Consider the following 18,959-nt stretch of genomic DNA (forward strand, 5'->3'; position numbering starts at 1 on the left):
TAGGGCAATTTTAAACAAACCCCGCTAGAGCATCGTGTAGGAGAGGCCAACCAAATAGTGGATTGGATCATTAAAATCCATTAAATTAAGGCCGTGCCATGTAATAGGGTTTCTAAGCCTTCTATGGGACCTATTATGTATGGAGGCCCATCTGCCTTATGATGAAAATTTATTTTAAAGAAATGATACTTTTTCGACCCAAAAAAAGAAAAAAAATACTATTCAATTAGGCTCGCATGCTACTCAAAGTCTAATCAAGCTTGAGCTGTATTTACTCAAACCCCTAAATCTAAGCTAAGCTTGAAATCCTTCATTTAAGTTCAAGTAGCCTCATCCGTCCTACTGAGGAACTCCTTCAGTCTCACTAAATATGTTTTGCAATGTAACCATTATTGTGGTACGCGGTGTTTGCTTTATGTCATTCAAACGACAAGCATATATTATCTGTTTTTACGCAACTTTCTGAAAATCTGTAGATTTTCAATTAAAGAAGTTCCTTTTGTTTAATAAGAAATTTTGTGACATCCCTTGGCATTCAAAAATATACTTTGATTTTCTTGTTTTGACAATGTTAAAGCCTGTCAAGATGATTATACTCTATGCCTAGATATGATATTGTTCTCGATTGACGTTCTGGATAATTGAATTTGTGCAATGCATCTAGTTCATGCCACATGAACTGACGTACTCTAGAAATAATCGAATCCTTGCGATGCATCTAGTTCAATGCCAGAACAAGTTGAAGTGAATGGAGTGAGGCAGAATTGGAGCGAACTGAGTAAAGTACAAGAAATTACTTACTTAAAGTGATACTGTAATTATTTTTTCCTTGGGGAAAGTCCTGAGGATTCCTGCATGTTCCGCTAGGTGAAGCTATACAGACGATCTGATCCACCGAACTACTCTGCCCAGTCCGACAGCAGCGAATACAGCAAAAGTCATAAAGAAAAAACCTGCAGTCGGATCAGCATCGAGGAAAACCAAGAGTGGAGAAGCCATGCCAGTCGTTCAGCAACTGCGGCATCTTACTGCAGATCTTTACTAGATTCACGTTGTTTGTTTGAGATTTCTGATTTTGTCGGATGAAGGCTAATTTGTGGAATTTTGAGTTATTTTTTCAATAACAGTTACCACGAGTGTTTTCAATAGGAAGTAGAGATATTAATAGTCAGAGAAACTAAATTCGATATCACAATTAATTTTACGATTACATTAGGCGTACAATACGGCCAGGAAAATCATTAAGTTAAAGATAAAAAAGGAAGGTCAGGTCAAACTGCTTGTGATTTCAAGATTTTAATCTTCCCAGACCATAAAAATAAATGAAAAATATTTTAATCTTTTAATCTCCATGTATGAACTCCAGGGTGCTGTTAGAGAGGCTTCCCATTAATAAAACATGTATTTTTTTTGTTAATTATAAAAATTCTCATTATATTAGTCAGGACATTATACCGAAAGCATCAAAAGACCACGGCCTAATTGTGGAATTAATTTGATGTTGGCAAAACAACAAGCGGTTTCGCATGTTGTGCATTTCAATTGATTTGCTCCTATTTGGCAAGAGGCAGCTTATTTAATTACATTCGGTACTTTCCTTTTAAAGGTATACTTCTCTTTAGAAGAATAGATCAATATATAGGTAACTTCAAAATGGAGAGATGATTTCGGAGAAGAAGCCCCTTTCATGTTGATCTGAATTTAAATACAGGTGAGATTCAGGCGGAAATATTCGAAGCGACGGAAAATGAAAAGATGCCACATTTTTACTTGAAACAATAATTTAAGAAGAATTTATAAAAATAAATAAAAGAAACGCATTTTTTTTAATTGTAAAAATTCTCATTAGTCAGAGCGTTATATCGAAAGCATGAAAAGAAGACGGCCTGATGGGTGAAACTCATTTACTATTAGCCAAAAAGAAAAAAAAACCGAGTGTTCTTGTAAGTTGTGCATATCTTTTGGTTTGCTCCTATTGGTACGGGGCTGCTTACTAAGAGAAAATGACAAAGAATTCTTGAATTTTGGTCAAATGTACAATGTTGTCATGAACGTTAAATTAGTTCAATGTGGTCCCGGAAGTATTAATAAATGTTAAATCTAGTCCCTATATTACATGAAAATATTTAGTGTTGCCATTTTGTTAAGTCAAGTTGAATGGAATATGTTGATATGGCTTCCAATTCATTAAGTTTGAATGGTAGACAAAAATAAAAGTAACATGTAGATTATTTTACGTAAGATATTCATATATATATTTAAAATATAATAATCGACATTATAAAATAATGATGGAAATTTTAATGCCCTAATATTTTTTCCCTTTCTAAAGTAGTGGATAAAAAAAATGGATATGTTGATTTATCATTTTTAAAAATCCAACTCAACATATAATAATACACATTTCTAAATAATGTTTGATTTATTGTTTGAGCAAATGGAAATATTGCATTGAGCATTTATCAATGGTTCAAGGATCACATTGAACAAAGTAAACTTAGAGATTATATTACATTTGAACCAAAGTTCTTGTTCAAAAAAAAAAAAAAAAAACCAAAGTTTCTAGTATCATTTGTGTCATTTTCCCACTTATTTAATTACATTGGGCACTTTTTTTTCCCTAAGATCTATAGACTCAATATGTTCCATTAGGTCATTATATGGGGGTAAAATCATCAAGACTTTATCGATGGCAATTATTCTTCTATTGTTGTAGATATTTGGTTAATAGGTTTCCATGTCATAAATGTGTGGTAATAATACTATAAATATTTTAGTAATTCTTATTCTCTTTAGAAAGGACATCAATATATACGAAACTTCAAATAAAATACAACATAATTTCATTTATAAAATTCGTCAATAGCACGGGCAATATAACTAGTTTTTATCTATACAAATGTCCTTGACCTTATTTAAAAGCCCAAGAATGAAGAAATTTTTTTGGAGATGTTAGTTCTACTAGCACAAGGATGCTATTAGCTAGAGGCTAGGAACCTTTACATTATAACTTACTAGATTATTGCAGTGTGTAGAATAAACTCATGTTAGCATTCCCAACACTTTTTGTTAAGAAACTAGAAAATGCAACATGTTTTCAACAAAAAGTCCAAAATATTGACCTTACATCTCTCACTAGATATATTTAGAATTATAGAACTTGATATTCTAAGTATTTCTTTTCTGTTATGTTATTGAGTTGTAATTTCTAGAAAAGGCTTGCATCCATATTTATTTGTTGTGCTTTATCGGATCCCATAGTTAGCCTCCTTCCATAAATAAAGAAAATCAAGAGATTTCCCTATGTTTGTTTTGTACGTGTACGTTTTAGGTATTCATGTTTGCGAGTTGCGACTCGCTGCCTTTTGTTTCCACTGCATCAATTTATGAAGTTGAATTAAGAAAAAAAGCTGTTAGAAGTCCACACTTTAAGCAATATTAAAGGTTCTCAGGGATTATGGATAAATAGATAAGTCCATTACACGCAACTAATCAAAAGAGTCTAGTTCTTGCAAGCCTCAAGACTAGAAACATAGATTACATTGTACACACGAGAAGAATACTTAGAAAGTACATAATCCTTGCAAACTATTTCCCATCCTTCGGTTCTAGGAAGTCACCACGCATTTTTGTGGCATCGATGCGTTTCCGAGCTCGAATGTGCATTCCATGCACGCACCAGGGGAGCAACAGCACGGAGATCAGCGAGCACCCAAAGAATGCCCATAAGAGAATTGCCGCGACCTCATTCTGTTCTGGGAATTCGACCATAAGGGAAATAATGTAGGCACAGCTGAGAATGGATACAGAGAAGTAAACCATGAAGGGTTTGGACATTAATGAAATGCCTATGACATCCCAGATTTTCGACCCTGTTTTCTGCTGAATAAATCGGGCATTTCATTGACGCGCCTATAGGACTGTTCTCAGAGCTGATCACTCTCGAGATAACTAGACTATTTGGGGAAGCCATTAAGAATTTTAAAGCAAATGGACTTGAGAATTCGACCATGAATTGACTTCTCAACCGTGCTCATCTGTCGAGACCATTACGGCACATATATAAATTGATTTGAGATCATATACAGGTTGGTTCGATTAAGATGTGTGGCTAATCGTGGGTGACACCACTAAATTGGAAAGTTCTCGTCGATAAACACTAGACTGATTTTCTTATCGTTTTGGTACCCTGTGTCCGTACTTGAATTCTCGAGATTTTCACGACAATCGAAAGTCGCCAATGAGTCGAGTGGGTTCATTGTGGCTCGAAGAAAATCGACCACGGGTCATTTGCATTGAAAAGTTCTGAAAGTTAGCCGGTAGTCTAGGTCACGCTAAAAATGCGCCGAATGGAAATTAACCGTGAATTCGAACCCGATTTCAGAAATTAAAAGTTCTGTGGTGTCACGAGCTATTTTAGGAACGTTGATTCAGTCTCAGAAGATTTTTCGAAGATTTTGAGATTTTTACGGAAAAATCGAATCGGACGTCGCGGAAAATTATCGGAAATTCGGATGGACTCATTTGAAAGAAATTTGGACTTCCATACTGGGCTATGTGCTGATAGGGATTTGTATAAATTCTATGGGCTTTTTCCACGATGAAATTGGACGTCGATTTGAGAAATTTCATGAAGATTTGAAGCTCAAGTTGTGAAATTCGTATGATAGGATGAGGGCAGCAATCTCTCTCTCTCCAAGATAATATTCTCGTTGTACAAGAAGTCCTCCATCATTTTCGCACACACCAGACAACAACCAATTTCAAAGCTATTTGAAAACTGATATGAAAAAAGCCTATGACCGCATTGAATGGGATTTCCTAAGAGATTACCTCCTCAAGCTAGGTTTTCACCCAAAATGGGTAGGGTGGATCATGCTTTGTGTTACTACTTCAACACTTGGCGTGAAATTTAATGGCGAAATCCTACCTTATTTCTCTCCAACTCGAGGCCTGCGCCAAGGTGACCCCATTTCACCCTACCTATTCATTCTTGTTGCAAATGTTTTATCCTTGTTAATCCATCAAGCAATCGGTTCTGGTCATATCAAAGGCTTACGTTTGAACAGATGGTGTCCTACGTTATCACATTTATTTTTTGCTGACGATGCCCTATTCTTCTTATCTGGAACGACTTCTGAATGTCACAATCTAGCAGAACTTTTAAACATCTATTGTATGGCAACTGGTCAGTTGATAAATCGCAACAAATCTGGCCTGATTTTCTCCAAGAACTGTCCTATTACTTTACAGCATAACATGGCTCAGGAGTTTCGGGTTCCAATTCTACAAAGGTTTGGAAAATATCTAGGCCTACCATCGGATTGGGGACGATCAAGGAAGGACATGTTCTCATGGATTATTGCTCGAGTCAATGCAAAGCTTGAGGGATGGAAGGAGAAATTCATTTCTAAGGGGGGTAAGGAAGTCCTAATTAAATCTGTTATTCAGGCTATTCCACAGTATGCGATGATGATATTTCAGTTGCCTATTTCCATTTGTTCAACTATTGAGAAATGTATAGCGCGTTTCTGGTGGAGAACTAATCAACAAAAAGGAGGGCTGTATTGGAAGAGTTGGGATGTTATGAAAACTCAGAAAATTCAAGGGGGGATGGGCTTTCGTGATTTGTTATCTATGAATAGAGCACTTTTAGGAAAGCAGGCTTGGCGGCTGTTGACTAATCCTGATTCACTTTGGGGCACTCTTTTTAAAGCATTGTATTTTAGATCTTCCACTTTTCTGTCGGTTGTCCGAGGAAATAGGCCTTCATGGGGGTGGCAGAGCATTCTTAAAGGACGGGATACAATTCTACCTAATCTGCTACGGTCCTGTTGGGAATGGCACTTCTATCAGAATTCGGGGGGATCACTGGCTTCCAATGGGAATTATCTATGGACCTACAGCTCGTGAGGAACCACTTAAAGTAGCAGACATTATGGATCAACAAACACAATCATGGAAGATGGCTTTTATTAACCAATTTTTTGAAGAACAGGTTGCTCAACAAATCCAATCGTTACCTATCCGGCCACTATTTTCCGAGGATAAACTTATATGGTCAGCAACATTGACTGGCATATACTCGGTTAAAAGTAATTATCATGCACTTCAACAATCATACCACCCTCATCAAGAGTTACAGGATTTAAGCTCTTACCGGATGAATAAGCAGCTCTGGCGCCAGCTATGGATGATGAAGATTACCCCCAGAGTCCGTATCTTTCTCTGGTCTATCTGCCATAATGCTCTTGCAACTCGTGCTAATCTCTTCCACCGTCGAATTATTCCGGACCCTTTCTGCTCTATATGCTGCCAGTCTACTCCTGAAACAATAGAACATTTGTTAATCCAGTGTCCATGGACAAAACCCATCTGGTCCCACTCTGACTTACTTTAGCCTCAAAGAACCAATTCGGTTACTAGCATAAAACAAAGGGTTACCGGAGTATGTCCTTTTACCTGCTCATTCTCCCCGGCTTGAGGTCGTTGCCACCATCTTCTGGCAGATCTGGAAGAAACGAAACAACTCTGTTTTTCGGAATCAGAGTCCGAATTCATCCATGGTTGTGGAATCGGCACTGGCTCAGGTATTAGCATACCAGTCCTCGTGCTTGCTACCTCTCAATCACGTTCACGCCCGGTATTGCCACTGTACCACCCGATCAGCTATGGCGACCTCCGGCGACTGGTGTTCTAAAATGCAATATCGATGGCAGTTATAAAGAGGGCTCCTCCGAAGGCTCTATGGCAAGTATTTGCAGAGATGATCGAGGTAACCTTACCGATCTCTTTTCCAAAGGTTTCCCAGCACATTCACCCTTTGAATCGGAGCTTCAGGCGCTGAATCTATCCCTCCAACATCTATTTCACCGAGGACTCCATCTCTCCTGGATCGTTCTTCATACAGACTGTCTTCATCTTGTTGAAATTGTGAAGGGGCTTCGCCTGCCGCCATGGGAGCTGCGTCCAGTGCTTGACGAAACCCTACATTGGCTCTCCAATTTCCCTTTCCTCTCTTTGCGACACTGTCGTCGCTCGGCCAACCTAGTGGCGATCGGGGCCGCCAAAGCCCAGTTGGCTTTCCCGGCCCAACGCCTATCTCTTTCTTTTCCTCTTCCGCAGGACCTACTACATCTTATGTATTCGGAAGCTATAGCTGCAGGATGTAATCTTCCTCTTTAATCAATATATATGTGTTTCCTTGTCAAAAAAAAAAAATTGGTTTATTTGTGAGTTAATAAGCTTGAAAGTGATTGGGGGGGACAAAGAGGATAACATTGTGGGCTTGTGGGGCCAAGGTATTAATGTATTGGCTAAGGATTGAGGAGTTTTATTTCATCTTAGCTGGCTTCCTTCCATCGCACGCCTGTCCACCGCCTCCCTCCATTTGTGCGACGTCTCCTGCTTCTGCCTCACTTTTCTTTTCATCTCGTCAAAGCAAACAGCGGTTCCACGATCATTCCCTCTCCATCTTTGCGGTTCTGCTTCGCTTTCATTCCTCTTTGCAAAGAACCGCCATCTCTACCGAAACCTTCTGCCCCTTTTTGTTCTTTTTCTTCGACGTATCTTCATCCAACTTCATGAAGACGAGCCGCTGAAGCAACCCCAACTCAACCGAAGCTGACTTCGGTTTGCAGACCCCTCCATCTTACAGCCACGCGTCCCCACAGTCAACACCAGTTAAACCCCATGTTCGAGTGTTGACTCCAGCAACATAGACCGTAGCTGCTACTTCCTTCGTCCGCGTCTCCCGGCCCAGCATCATCGAAGACCACAGCCCCGTGATCTCTCTCCCCCTCTTGCTGTCTCTCCACCGAAATTCCTTGAAGCTGTCAGCGAAGCCGAAGTCCATCCAGCTTGTTCGGTCAAGCTTATTTCAACGAAAGAAGTCCACCGAAGCTGTCGGTTGTTGACCAGCAAACCGCTCGAAGCTCCCACCTCCGCTCGTCTCTGCGCACGTCTCTCTCTCCCCCACCGATCTTCACTCCACGCGGTCAAGAATCCAGCTGCTTTCCTCGCCGTTGACCCCGCATCCGTGGATTTCCTTGCCGAAGCAATCTGCCAGCGAAACTGCCTACTCCAGTAACGTTGGTCTTCAGTTTTCGTGGCCCAACAGCAGCCTTTGCTGCTTCTTCGATCGGTCATCTCGTCCGAGTCCATCTCATCCGAAGACAAGCGTACAGCAGCCCACACGAAATTGTCGCAGCCCAAGTGAACAGCAGCTTCATTGAGCCCACGCCATTTGAAGCCCAAGCAAAGTCAGGCCCTCAAGAAATCAGCCCAACAGTTTCTTTAAAGCAAGATCAGCCCAGTAATTTGAGGCCCAATTCAGCAGCCCAATCTTGAAGCCCAAGCCCGCTAAGCAAGTCAACCCAAGCTCAGGCCCAAGTTCAGTCCAAGCCCAGAATTTTCTGTGGGCTTGCGAGGCTTTTAGGCCCGGTCCGTGTGCCCGTCGATATCGCCGAAAACCCGAGTTTCAGCTGTTGTCGCGTTGCCATCGTGGTGATTCGGTCTCCGCTTTTACCAAGTGAGTTTTACTCACTAATGCTTTCTTAGTTTGCTATTTATGCTTAGGGGTTGGTTAGATTTAATTAAGTGCAATTAGGTGGTTAGATTAGTTTAGGACAATTAAATTAGTGACTTAATGATGCATGTTAGGTGGTTAGACTTAGTTATTAGCAAGTAGAGACGTACTTCTATTTATTGAATGCATCTCGGGATTTTTCTCGATCCGTTCTGGCGTCCAATTAGGCATTATGGGCCTAAATTGGATTTTTAGTATTTAATTATTAATTTTCGAAATTAATTTAATAAATTATTTATTTTCCGGAAATTAGGCAAGGATAGCCGACGACTGGAATTTTATGCTGATGATCGTGGTGCAGTCCATTTATTTAATTGAGCTTTATATTGTGCTAAATTGAATTTATTGTATTTATTTATTTATTTTCCGAAATTAATTATTTAATTATTTATTTCCCAGAAATTCAACTAGGATGACCAGCGACCGGAATTTTATGCTGATGATCGTGGTGCAGTCTGTTTATTTAATTGAGCTCTCTTTCATGCTGAATTGAATTATTTGTGAAAGAGGGAATTATTCTTTAATTGGATAATCATTGGTTATTAATTGAAAAATAACCGGGCATCGATTAATAATGCCAAAAATATTTGAGTGGACTATAGAAAATGTGGGAGTTATGGAAAGGAAAATATTATATTTTAGCTAAAGCCAACCGTGTCCCCACACACGGCTATTTTATCGATAAGGATAAAAGATGGAATGGATTGAATGGTCGGATAGTATACTATATCATCCTACGGGCTCTGATATGTCAGCTTAGAGAGAGCAGTATACTGGTGTACTATATCAGCTTACGGACGATATGTCAGCTTAGCGCGAGCAGTAAATTTTATCAGCTTAGTGTGAGCATCGGGGGTATACCATATCAGCCCGTGGGCAATATGTCAGCTTAGTGAGAGCAGTATATCGGTACACTATATCAGCCTACGGGCGATATGTCAGCTTAGCGAGAGCAGTATACCTTAACCCTATCAGCTTAGTGCGAGCTATACTACCTATATATCAGCTTAGAGTGAGCAGTCCTGAACTATGGTCAGACTTATAGATAGTATTAAATGTGCCGACCAAGCATAGGTCATGATGACATGTAATCGACTAGGTCGATTGATCATTGCTTTGATATGATGTTGTGAATTGACTGATTGATCGGAAATGACCATAAGATGGTCTAATTAACATGTAATCGACTAGGTCGATTTGATCGATGCTTCGATCAGTAATGTGATTACTTGGGTGCCTACTGAACTGTGCTAATATGCAGGTGGAATCTGAGGCCAAGGTAAGTCCTCTGACTCGTATGTGTATAGGTAGCCCGGTTAGCATATTAGTTTACTAATCGAGTCTTAGGGGGTAGAACTTGCTGAGACGTGGTCTCAATGGTTATTGAATAACCATTTCAGGACCCTGATGAAGAGCCTGAGGAGAAGGAACCTGAAGAGGAGAACCCTGATCTGGAACCAAATGAGGAGGAACATTTTGGAGAAGAAGATGACCACGAGGAGGATCCTGAGTACAACCCGGATGAGGACTGAGATCCCATCTTGTTTTGTCAGACCTTGATTATATGTGGAGAAGTGTTAGATCAGACCCCTGTGAATAGTATTACATTATATATTATGAGGTGCTTTGTCTAAAAGAGTGGTTGTGAAGTTCAGTATGGAAATTATGGCCCTACTTTTTTATCCCATTGTTTTGTTGTCTGGGGATTAATAACTGCTTCCGCATGTGCTTAATAAATGAAAGGGTCGGCGATACGTAGTCCTGGGATATCGCAAGTTTAAAATCGACCGAATAAAATAAGGATGGGCACGTGACCAAGGATCGGGGCGTGACAATGCCAGTAGCCCAGATTGTGCCGATGGAGGTGAAAAAGGCCACGTTGTTGAGGACCGTGAACAAATATAGCTTCCAGCCGTCCAGGATCATGTTTCCTGCGTGATGTGGTTTTCCATTAGCAGCGCCACTGGGATGGGCGGTAATGGCGGTGGAATTGGCTGGGGGACTTGAAGAGGAATCCACCCAGTATCCTCCCGGAGGAGTGAGGGCGGCCTAGTAAGTGGCAGTTGCGATTAAGGTCGACACTAGAAGGATTATTTTGTGAGTGGATTTATCTTGGATGCCAAAGAAAGATGCATGCGTCTCGAAGAAGGTTAGTTCCGTGCTAAAAAACTGTGATAGAGAGAGGGTAGGAGTAAAAAGTCTTGCCAAGCATCTTTGACGGCATAACATCTTCACAACATCTTGATTGCCAATAGGATTTGCTTGGAAGATTTCTAGGGCTGTCTCATCCTGGAAGTTCTTTGCATTTATCTTCGTATACCCAATCAACAGCTTGATGATCTACAAGAAATGCAAAGAAAACGAAATGAAGTATGTACCCATTCAATTGCAATCATTGCTCTGTTACTAGCTTTACTATCATGCACAAAGTGAGCTCATGCCATATTAAGTATGAATGATGCTAGGAATGCAACGACAGATGTAGAAAGGAAATTAAACCTTATTTATCAAATGCAATCATTTTAACCAATGTTACAAAGTTCAGAATCTTTTCAAAAAGTGCGATTTAGTCCTTTCACCAAAATAATTTGCATGATACTTAGGAATTGCCCATGCGAGTTGTGACATAGGTGAATCCATAGAAGTGATGATATGAATGACTATGATTATTTATAAAAGTTTAGGACTTAACCACGTCAACTAAAAGATTCATAATTCAATTATATGTTGTATATGAGTTTGTTTTTTTTTTTTGGCTATGAAGAGAAAGACTACCTTAGACATGTATACTTATATCCTTTCTACATCAGATTCAACTGATCAGAGAGTGATTTCATTTTTTTTTTTGTTCTTCTCTAAATCCTCCAACCAATACTTTTTCATGCCAATAAAAATAAACACAAATTTAAAGCTTAATAGTTGTCCAGTAGCAAATTTTGAAATAAAGCTATAGACTTGTTTTGATAAAATTGAACAATAAGTGCTGGTGTTGATAATCTTAAGTGTTGAAAAGAGAAGTAAAATATTGTTTGATAATAATTAAAAATACATCACTGAATATAATTAATTTGTCACCAAACATGGAACTGTGAGAGTAGGTTTTAACAATATAATCGGGAATATTCTAAATTCATCCATTTTTCAGATTATTAGATTAAGTGAATGTTCTGGCTCAATTGATTCTTTTAAGTCAAATACTAATCACGATTATAATACAAGTTTAATATCATTCAGTGCTCATCTTTTAGTTTCCAACGCTCAAATTGAATTTTCAAAGATCTCCATATGTATCTACTGAATTACACAAAACAACTAAAACTAATCTACATATACATATTATCACTATCTTCATATGAGTGTTTGACTTTTTTTTTTTTCATAAATAAACACTGCTTGTTGACCTAAATTGGACAAACCATCTGAAGTGATTTGGAGACATAATCACTAAGGAAATAAACGAAGATAGAAGAATGGATCAACCTATAACACCAAATTCAATAAGAACCTCCCCACACGTGACCTTGTGCATGGGAAAGCTGTCAAAAGAAAATTTGGAAGTAGAAGATTGGGAGGGAAGGAGTGATATCAATCCCACCTAATTCCTCTTCTTCACTTGAATATAAGAAACCAAATAAGGAGATCCGTTCAAATCTCCCTCCTCTCTAAACAAATAAAAAGAAATTTTCCCCTCTCTGAATGTTAAAACCATGTACTTTCATATTTCGTTATCATAACATTTTTATTATGCTAAGTCGATTTCAAGGATCAAACAATAAAAGCATAAATAACTGCAAAATCAGTGAATTATACCTCAGGCTGATTTTGGGAGGCAGCAATATGTAAAACGTTATTACCATCTTGATCTTTCCAATCTAAGATTTCAGTCATGTAGGTTCGCTTAAGCCATCCAAATAAAACCTTGAATGCTTTAATGTTGTAGTTCTTGACGGCAATGTGAACCGCAGTCTCGCATTGGCTCGTCAAGTCTTCGATGGATGATTTGCAAGCGGATAGGAATTCGGCCAGGAGGTCCAAGAGCTCCACATTCTCCTGCTCATTTTCTCCCATTTCCCTAGATACAAAATGCAAAGGGTGATCCAGCCTCGTCCTCGAACTCGGATCAACTCAGGGTTGAGGGTGATCAATGCCCTCACAATGTCATAATGCTTCTTTTGTAATGCCAAATGCATGGGGCTGTAACCCCTTCGATTCAGCTTTTGAGCGAATGACGAGTTCAAGATGGCTATCTCCATGGCCACTTTAGTTTTCCCCTCGTCAACGGCATAGTGTAGTGGAGTATTTGGGAAGGGGCCCCTGGATCCTTGATCTAAGAGATCTTGATCCTGTTCAATCAAGCGATATAGCTCATCAACATCATCATGGTCGATTGCTTGCTGAAGCCGAGTGTCCATTGTTTTGACGAGGGGAATGTAGGAGAAGAGGGGCTTTGCTTGTTGATGATGGATTGATGGAAGTAGGAGTAGCGAACTTGCAAACATCATATGTATAGTGCCATAGTCAACAAAAATTTAATTAGGGGAGTCATTGTTTATAACTTATCCGGCAGGAATGGTTGATCTTTCTCGGTTAGAAAATTTTAGCGTGATCCAAGTTATCTAAATATTATAACATTATGGAAGAAGTGCACTCAATGTTAAGCCGATAATTTGTGGTCTGACGATTCCTCTTTTTTCTTTTACCTTTTAATATTGTTGGGTGTCATTTTTCCTTTAGCACTTGAAGTTGTGTGGAGTCGGTGTTGAGGCTGTCTTGATAAATCACGACCACACCCATCTGGCACGCAACGATTGTAGCCACTTAAACCGTGTGGAGTACGAGAATTTCATTGCTTGAATCGACGTTTGGTTGAGCTTTTTCAAAACTTTAAGCATTCACGTCAAAATTTCTGAATTTCTTTTTCAAGAACAGGAGGATTTCGAGCTTGAGGAAGATTATCAGGGTGAGCATGTTTTCCATGACAATGGAGAGATGATTTTGGAGAAAAGACCTTCCTATGTTGAAATGAACTCTGGATAAAGACGAGATTCTGGCGGAGAATGAGAGCAGCTATAGAAAATGGAAGGAAAGACAGTAGATCCAAAATTGATTTCATTTTACCAGAAAAATTCAAAGAATAAATTGACGGATCGATCTTGAAGTTTGGTTGACATCTTTTATTAAAACAAGAAATCTTGATTGATTTTGCAGATGTTGCTCCAAAGTCAAAGAGTACTGTCGCAGAGATTTGTTACCTGATAACCTGACTTTTCTAAAACTTGAGGTTTAGCTATTGTCCAATAAAGGGAGACTGATATGGGGCACATCAAGTTTGGGTTTACATCTTTTGTTTGATAAATTTAGGATTTTAAATTTGATTTTCCTTCTTTAATTAAGTTAGTTTAGGATATTCATTTGGTAGGTTTATTATTATTATTATTTTTAATTTTTTTAATTTTTTAGGTTTAGCCGGGCTTTTGTTATATTCTCAGTATTTCCTTTTGTATTACCTTATTGGGTAGTAATTTCTAGAAAATGATTGTAACTCTATTTATTTGTTGCCGTGTTTTGTCGGATCGCGCAGTTTGCCTCGTTTTAGAAATACAGAAAATTGATTGATTTCCCTACGCTAGTTTCGTGAATGTACGATTGAGGCGTTCGTGTTTGCAAGTTGTGACTCAGTGCTTTTTGTTTTCACTGCATTATTTTATGAAGTTGAATTAGGAAAAAAGCTATTAGAAGTCCCGAGTTCAAGCAAGATTAAAGATTTTTAGGGAATATGGATAAATAGATAAGTCCGTTACATGCAACCAATCAGAGGGGTCTATTTCTTGCAAACCTTAAGACTGAAACATAAATAATATGCACAGGCGACAAGAATAGTTAAGTAGATAATACACGCAACTTATTTCGGATCCTTCGATCCTAGGAAGTCACCACGCCTCCTTGTGGCATCGATGCGTTTTAGAGCTCCGATGTGCATTCCATGCACGCACCAGGGGAGCAACAGCACGGAGATCAGCGAGCACCCAAAGAATGCCAATAAGAGAATTGCTGCGACCTCATTCTGCTTTGGGAATTCGACCATAAGGGAAATTATATAGGCAAAGCTGAGAATGGTTACAGAGAAGTAAACCATGAAGGGTTTGGACATTAATGAAATGCCGGTAGCCCAGATTGTGCCGATGGAGGTGAAGAAGGCCGTGCTGTTGAGGACCGTGAACAAATATAGCTTCCAGCCGTTCAGGATCATGTTTGCCGGCTTGATGTAGTTTCCCGTTAGCAGTGCCGCTGGGATGGGCAGTGACAGCGGTGGAATTGGCCGAGAGACTTGAAGAGGAATCCACCCAGTATCCTCCTGGAGGACTGAGAGCGGCTTGGTAAGTTGCAGTTGCAATTAAGGTCGACACTAAAAGAATTATTTTGTGAGTGGATTTATCTTGGATGCCAAAAAAACTTGCGTGCTTCTCGAAGAAGGTTAGTTCCATGGTAAAAAACTGTGATAGAGAGAGGGTAGGAGTAAAAAGTCTTGCTAGACATTTTTGACGGCGTAACCTCTTCACAACATCTTGATTGCCCCAAGAATTTGCTTGGAGGATTTCCAGGGCTGTCTCATCCTGGAAGTTCTTCGCATTTATATTTGTATGCCCAATCAATAGCTTGATGATCTAGAAGAATGCAAAGAAAATGAAGTGAAGTATGTACCCCTTCAATTAAAATCACTGCGCTGTTACTAGTTTACCATTGTGCACAAAGTGGGCTAGTGCCATATTAAGCATGGATGATACTAGTGACGCAACTACATATGTACAAGGAGAAAAACTTCACTAAACCTTATTTATCAAATGCAATCATTTCAACGAATGTTACTAAGTCCTAAATCTTTTTAAAATGTGTGATTTAGTCCTTTCACCAAAATAATTTGCGTGACAGTCAAGAACTACCCATGTGAGTTTTGACAAAGGCGAATCCACAAAAGTAATGATCTGAATGACTATGATTATTTATAAAAGTTTAGGACTTAACCATGTGAACTAAAATGTTAGAATTTAATTATATTTTTGTGAGTTTTTTTTAGCTATGAAGAGATAGACTACCTTAGATAGGTATACTTATATCCTTTATACATTAGAATCAACTAATCAGTGAGTTATTTCCCATGAAGTGATTATGTATGGTTGTGTTGGATTGTCCTTGTTAGCTTCTACCTCACACAAGATGTTTGGATGGACTGATTTTGGAAGAAGGAAAGAAATTTTTGCTAATCAATAGGAAAAATAAAAAATTAGAAAAGAAAGAATTAAGATAGGCTCATGCTATTTCCACCTCTAAAACAGATTTAGACACACAGTAAACTCTATATGGTTGAAAATAGACCTCACTAAAGCCTTAGTGATGGTAAAATTGATAAAGGAGAAGGAAAGAATACCTTTAATGTAACTTGATCAATCTAATAAATTTTATCAATCTTTTCTAAACTATCGTTTTTTCTTCTTTTTAGTCCAAATTGGAGAAGTTACATGTTCATTGATTTTCAACGATAATCATCTAAGATTTGATAATTTTAATAAATTAAATAATTACAATTCAAATTTAAAAGAATATTTATAAAATATGTTTATTCACAACGTCTCCCTAAAGTTCATTTACAAAAAGTCCTTGTTATATGCAATTACTTAGTTCGAGTTATTTAGGGGAATTCTATGGTTAAAGTTACAAACTCTTTATGACTATATTCTATATTTAATATATGTTAATCAACAAAGATCAAGAACAAGGTTCAAACTCATTATAAACAATCACTTATCGGAATTAACTTAAGCACAATAGTAAGAAGAAGAAAAAAATGAAGTTTGCTTAAAAACAAACGGAAAATTACATTAAGTGGTGGAATAAATCATAATTGCTTTGATATATAGAGACCGTTTTATATTTTTATGACAATATGGTTTTTTCACATTTTCATAAATAGCAACTTTCATCCTTTCCATTTGTGATTTTGATTACTTAGTTTTTTTTTCTTGAAATTATTTTCATCAATTCAATAAGTTAAGAAATGTTATAACCATTTAGAGCATAAAAATAGTACAAGTCATTAAGTTATTGTTGTGCTAGGTAAGAAACAAGGCGATCTCTATATCCGTCCTTTGTTTTCCTTTTCTTATTTTTTTTTCCTGTAAATCCTCCAACCAAAACATTGTTATGCCAATTAAAATGAACTCAAATTTAAACCTTAATAGTTTTCCACTAGCAAATTTTGAAATGAAGCTATAGGCTTGTCTTGTCTTGATAAAATTGAAAAATAAGTGCTGGTGTTGATAATCTTAAGTCCTGAAAAGAGAAGTAAAAAATTGTTTGAATATGATTAAAAATACATCACTGAATATAATTAATTTGTCACCAAACTTTGAACTGTTAGAGTAGGTTTTAACAATATCATCGGGAATATTCTACTTATTATCTATTATACTGATTACTAGATTAAGTGAATATTTTGACTCAATTTTGTCTTTTAAGTCAAATACTAATTATGATTATAATACCAGTTTAATCTCATTCAGGGCTCCATTTTTTTTAATTTCCAACCCTTATTTGAATTTTTAAACATGCCCAAATGTATCTATTGAATTAAACAAAAAAATTAAAAGTAATCTACCTACTCATATTATCGCTATCTTAATATGAGTATTTGACTTTTCTTTAATAAATAAACACTCCTTGTTGACCTAACTTTGACTACCCATCTGAAGTGATTTGGAGACCTAACCACTGAGGAAATAAACGAAGATAAAAGAATGGATCAACCTATAAAACCATATTCAATAAAGGGGTCCAACTCACTCATACGCGACCTTGTGCATGGGAAAGTTGTCAAAAAGAAAAATAAGAAATATAAGATTGGGAGGGAAGGAGATATCAATTCCTCCTAATTCCTCTTCTTCTCTTCAACAGAAGAAACCAAATAAGGTGATTTGTTCATATCTCTTCTCTATCAGAACCATGTACTTTCATATTTTATTAGCATAACATTTGTTATTACGCTATTTCAAGAATTAAATGATAAAAGCACGAATAAGCATGAAATCAATGAACTATACCTCAGGCTGATTTTCGGACACAGCAATATGTAAGACGTTATTGCCATCTTGGTCTTTCCAATCCAAGATTTCTGTCATATAGGTTCGCTTAAGCCATCCAAACAAGACCTTGAATGTTTCGGTGTTGCATTTCTTGACAGCAATGTGAATGGCGGTCTCGCATTGACTTGTCAAATCTTCGATGGACGATCTGCAAGTGGATAGGAATTCAGCTAAGAGCTCCAAGAGGTCCTCGAGCTCTTGCTTGTTGTCTCCTTTCTTTCCAGCGACCCAATGCAAAGGGGTGATCCCACCTTGTCCTCGGACTCGGATCAACTTGGGATCAAGCGTTGCCAGTGCCCTCACAGTGCGGTAATGCTTCTTTTCCAAAGCCAAGTGCATGGGGCTATAACCCTTTTGATTAAGCTTTTGAGCGAGTGACGGCTTCAAGATGGCCATTTCCACAGCCACTTGAGTTTTCCCTTGGTCTGCAGCATCGTGCAGTGGAGTATTTCGGAAGGGGTCCTTGGATCCACGCTCTAAGAGATTTCCGTCCCCCTCAATTAACCTGTATAGCTCATTAACATCATCATCTACTATCGCTCCTGGAAGGTCCATAGCTTGACGAGGGAAGTGTAGGAGCAGAGGGGCTTTACTCATTGTTGATCGGTGGAAGTAGGAGTAGCGAGCCTGCGAAATCATAAATAGTGCCACGGTCCACGAAAACTTAATTAGGGGAGTCATTGTTTATGATATATCCCGCAGGAATCGGTGGCCTTTCTCTGTCAGAAGATTTTAACCACCACGTTTTGCAATGCGTGAGACAAGTTATCAAAATAATCTAATATCGAGGAAGAATTGTAATCAATCTCAAGCCAATAATTTGTGGGTCGACAATTTTTTTTTACCTTTTTAATATAATTGGGTGTCATTTCTCCTTTACTACTTGAAGTTGTGTGGAGTAGAAGGTGAGGCTCTCTTGATAAAGCACGGCCACACCCACCTCGCACGCATCGATTGTAACCACTTAAACCGTGTGGAGTACGAGAATTTCATTGCTTTAATCGGCGTTTGGTTGAGATTTTCCAAAAATTTAAGCATTCAAGTCGCCAAGACAAAATCTTATATCCTCAATTGATGAACTACCGAGCCTTAAGTCCAGTTTCTAAACTTATCCCTATTACCGTCAATAAGATCAAATCAATATACCTAAACTGATAAGCCATTGGTGGGTTCTTCATCACTTGCGCCTCGTTAATGTAATTACAATTGAGTTTTCCGTAATCACAAATCGGACA

General features: G+C 38.2%; 1 protein-coding gene and 1 long non-coding RNA gene across 2 annotated transcripts; one reads left to right on the plus strand and one right to left on the minus strand.

Moving 5' to 3' along the window:
• Positions 1–7,357: 7,357 nt before the first annotated feature.
• Positions 7,358–10,271, plus strand: LOC108957349. The gene is made up of 2 exons (XR_001983905.2): positions 7,358–8,530; positions 9,988–10,271. It is a non-coding gene; the product is annotated as an uncharacterized LOC108957349 (long non-coding RNA).
• A 2,120-nt stretch (positions 10,272–12,391) lies between these two features.
• Positions 12,392–12,999, minus strand: LOC120292544 (ankyrin repeat-containing protein BDA1-like). Its single transcript, XM_039310790.1, has 2 exons — positions 12,703–12,999; positions 12,392–12,637 (listed from the first exon to the last, which is right to left on the minus strand). Exons 1-2 carry the CDS (start codon positions 12,997–12,999, stop codon positions 12,392–12,394), a joined length of 543 nt encoding a protein of 180 aa, XP_039166724.1.
• Positions 13,000–18,959: the final 5,960 nt, after the last annotated feature.

This window comes from Eucalyptus grandis, chromosome 4 (assembly GCF_016545825.1).
Source record: "Eucalyptus grandis isolate ANBG69807.140 chromosome 4, ASM1654582v1, whole genome shotgun sequence".
Lineage (NCBI taxonomy): Eukaryota > Viridiplantae > Streptophyta > Magnoliopsida > Myrtales > Myrtaceae > Eucalyptus > Eucalyptus grandis.

What these genes read in the sequence shown, in the direction of transcription:
- LOC120292544 (XM_039310790.1), bottom strand. Translation starts at nt 12,999, where the DNA reads ATGGACACTCGGCTTCAGCAAGCAATCGACCATGATGATGTTGATGAG. An exon ending in TCAACCCTGAGTTGATCCGA is followed by an intron (nt 12,638 to 12,702) that starts GTTCGAGGACGA and finishes GAAAATGAGCAG; the next exon opens with GAGAATGTGGAGCTCTTGGA.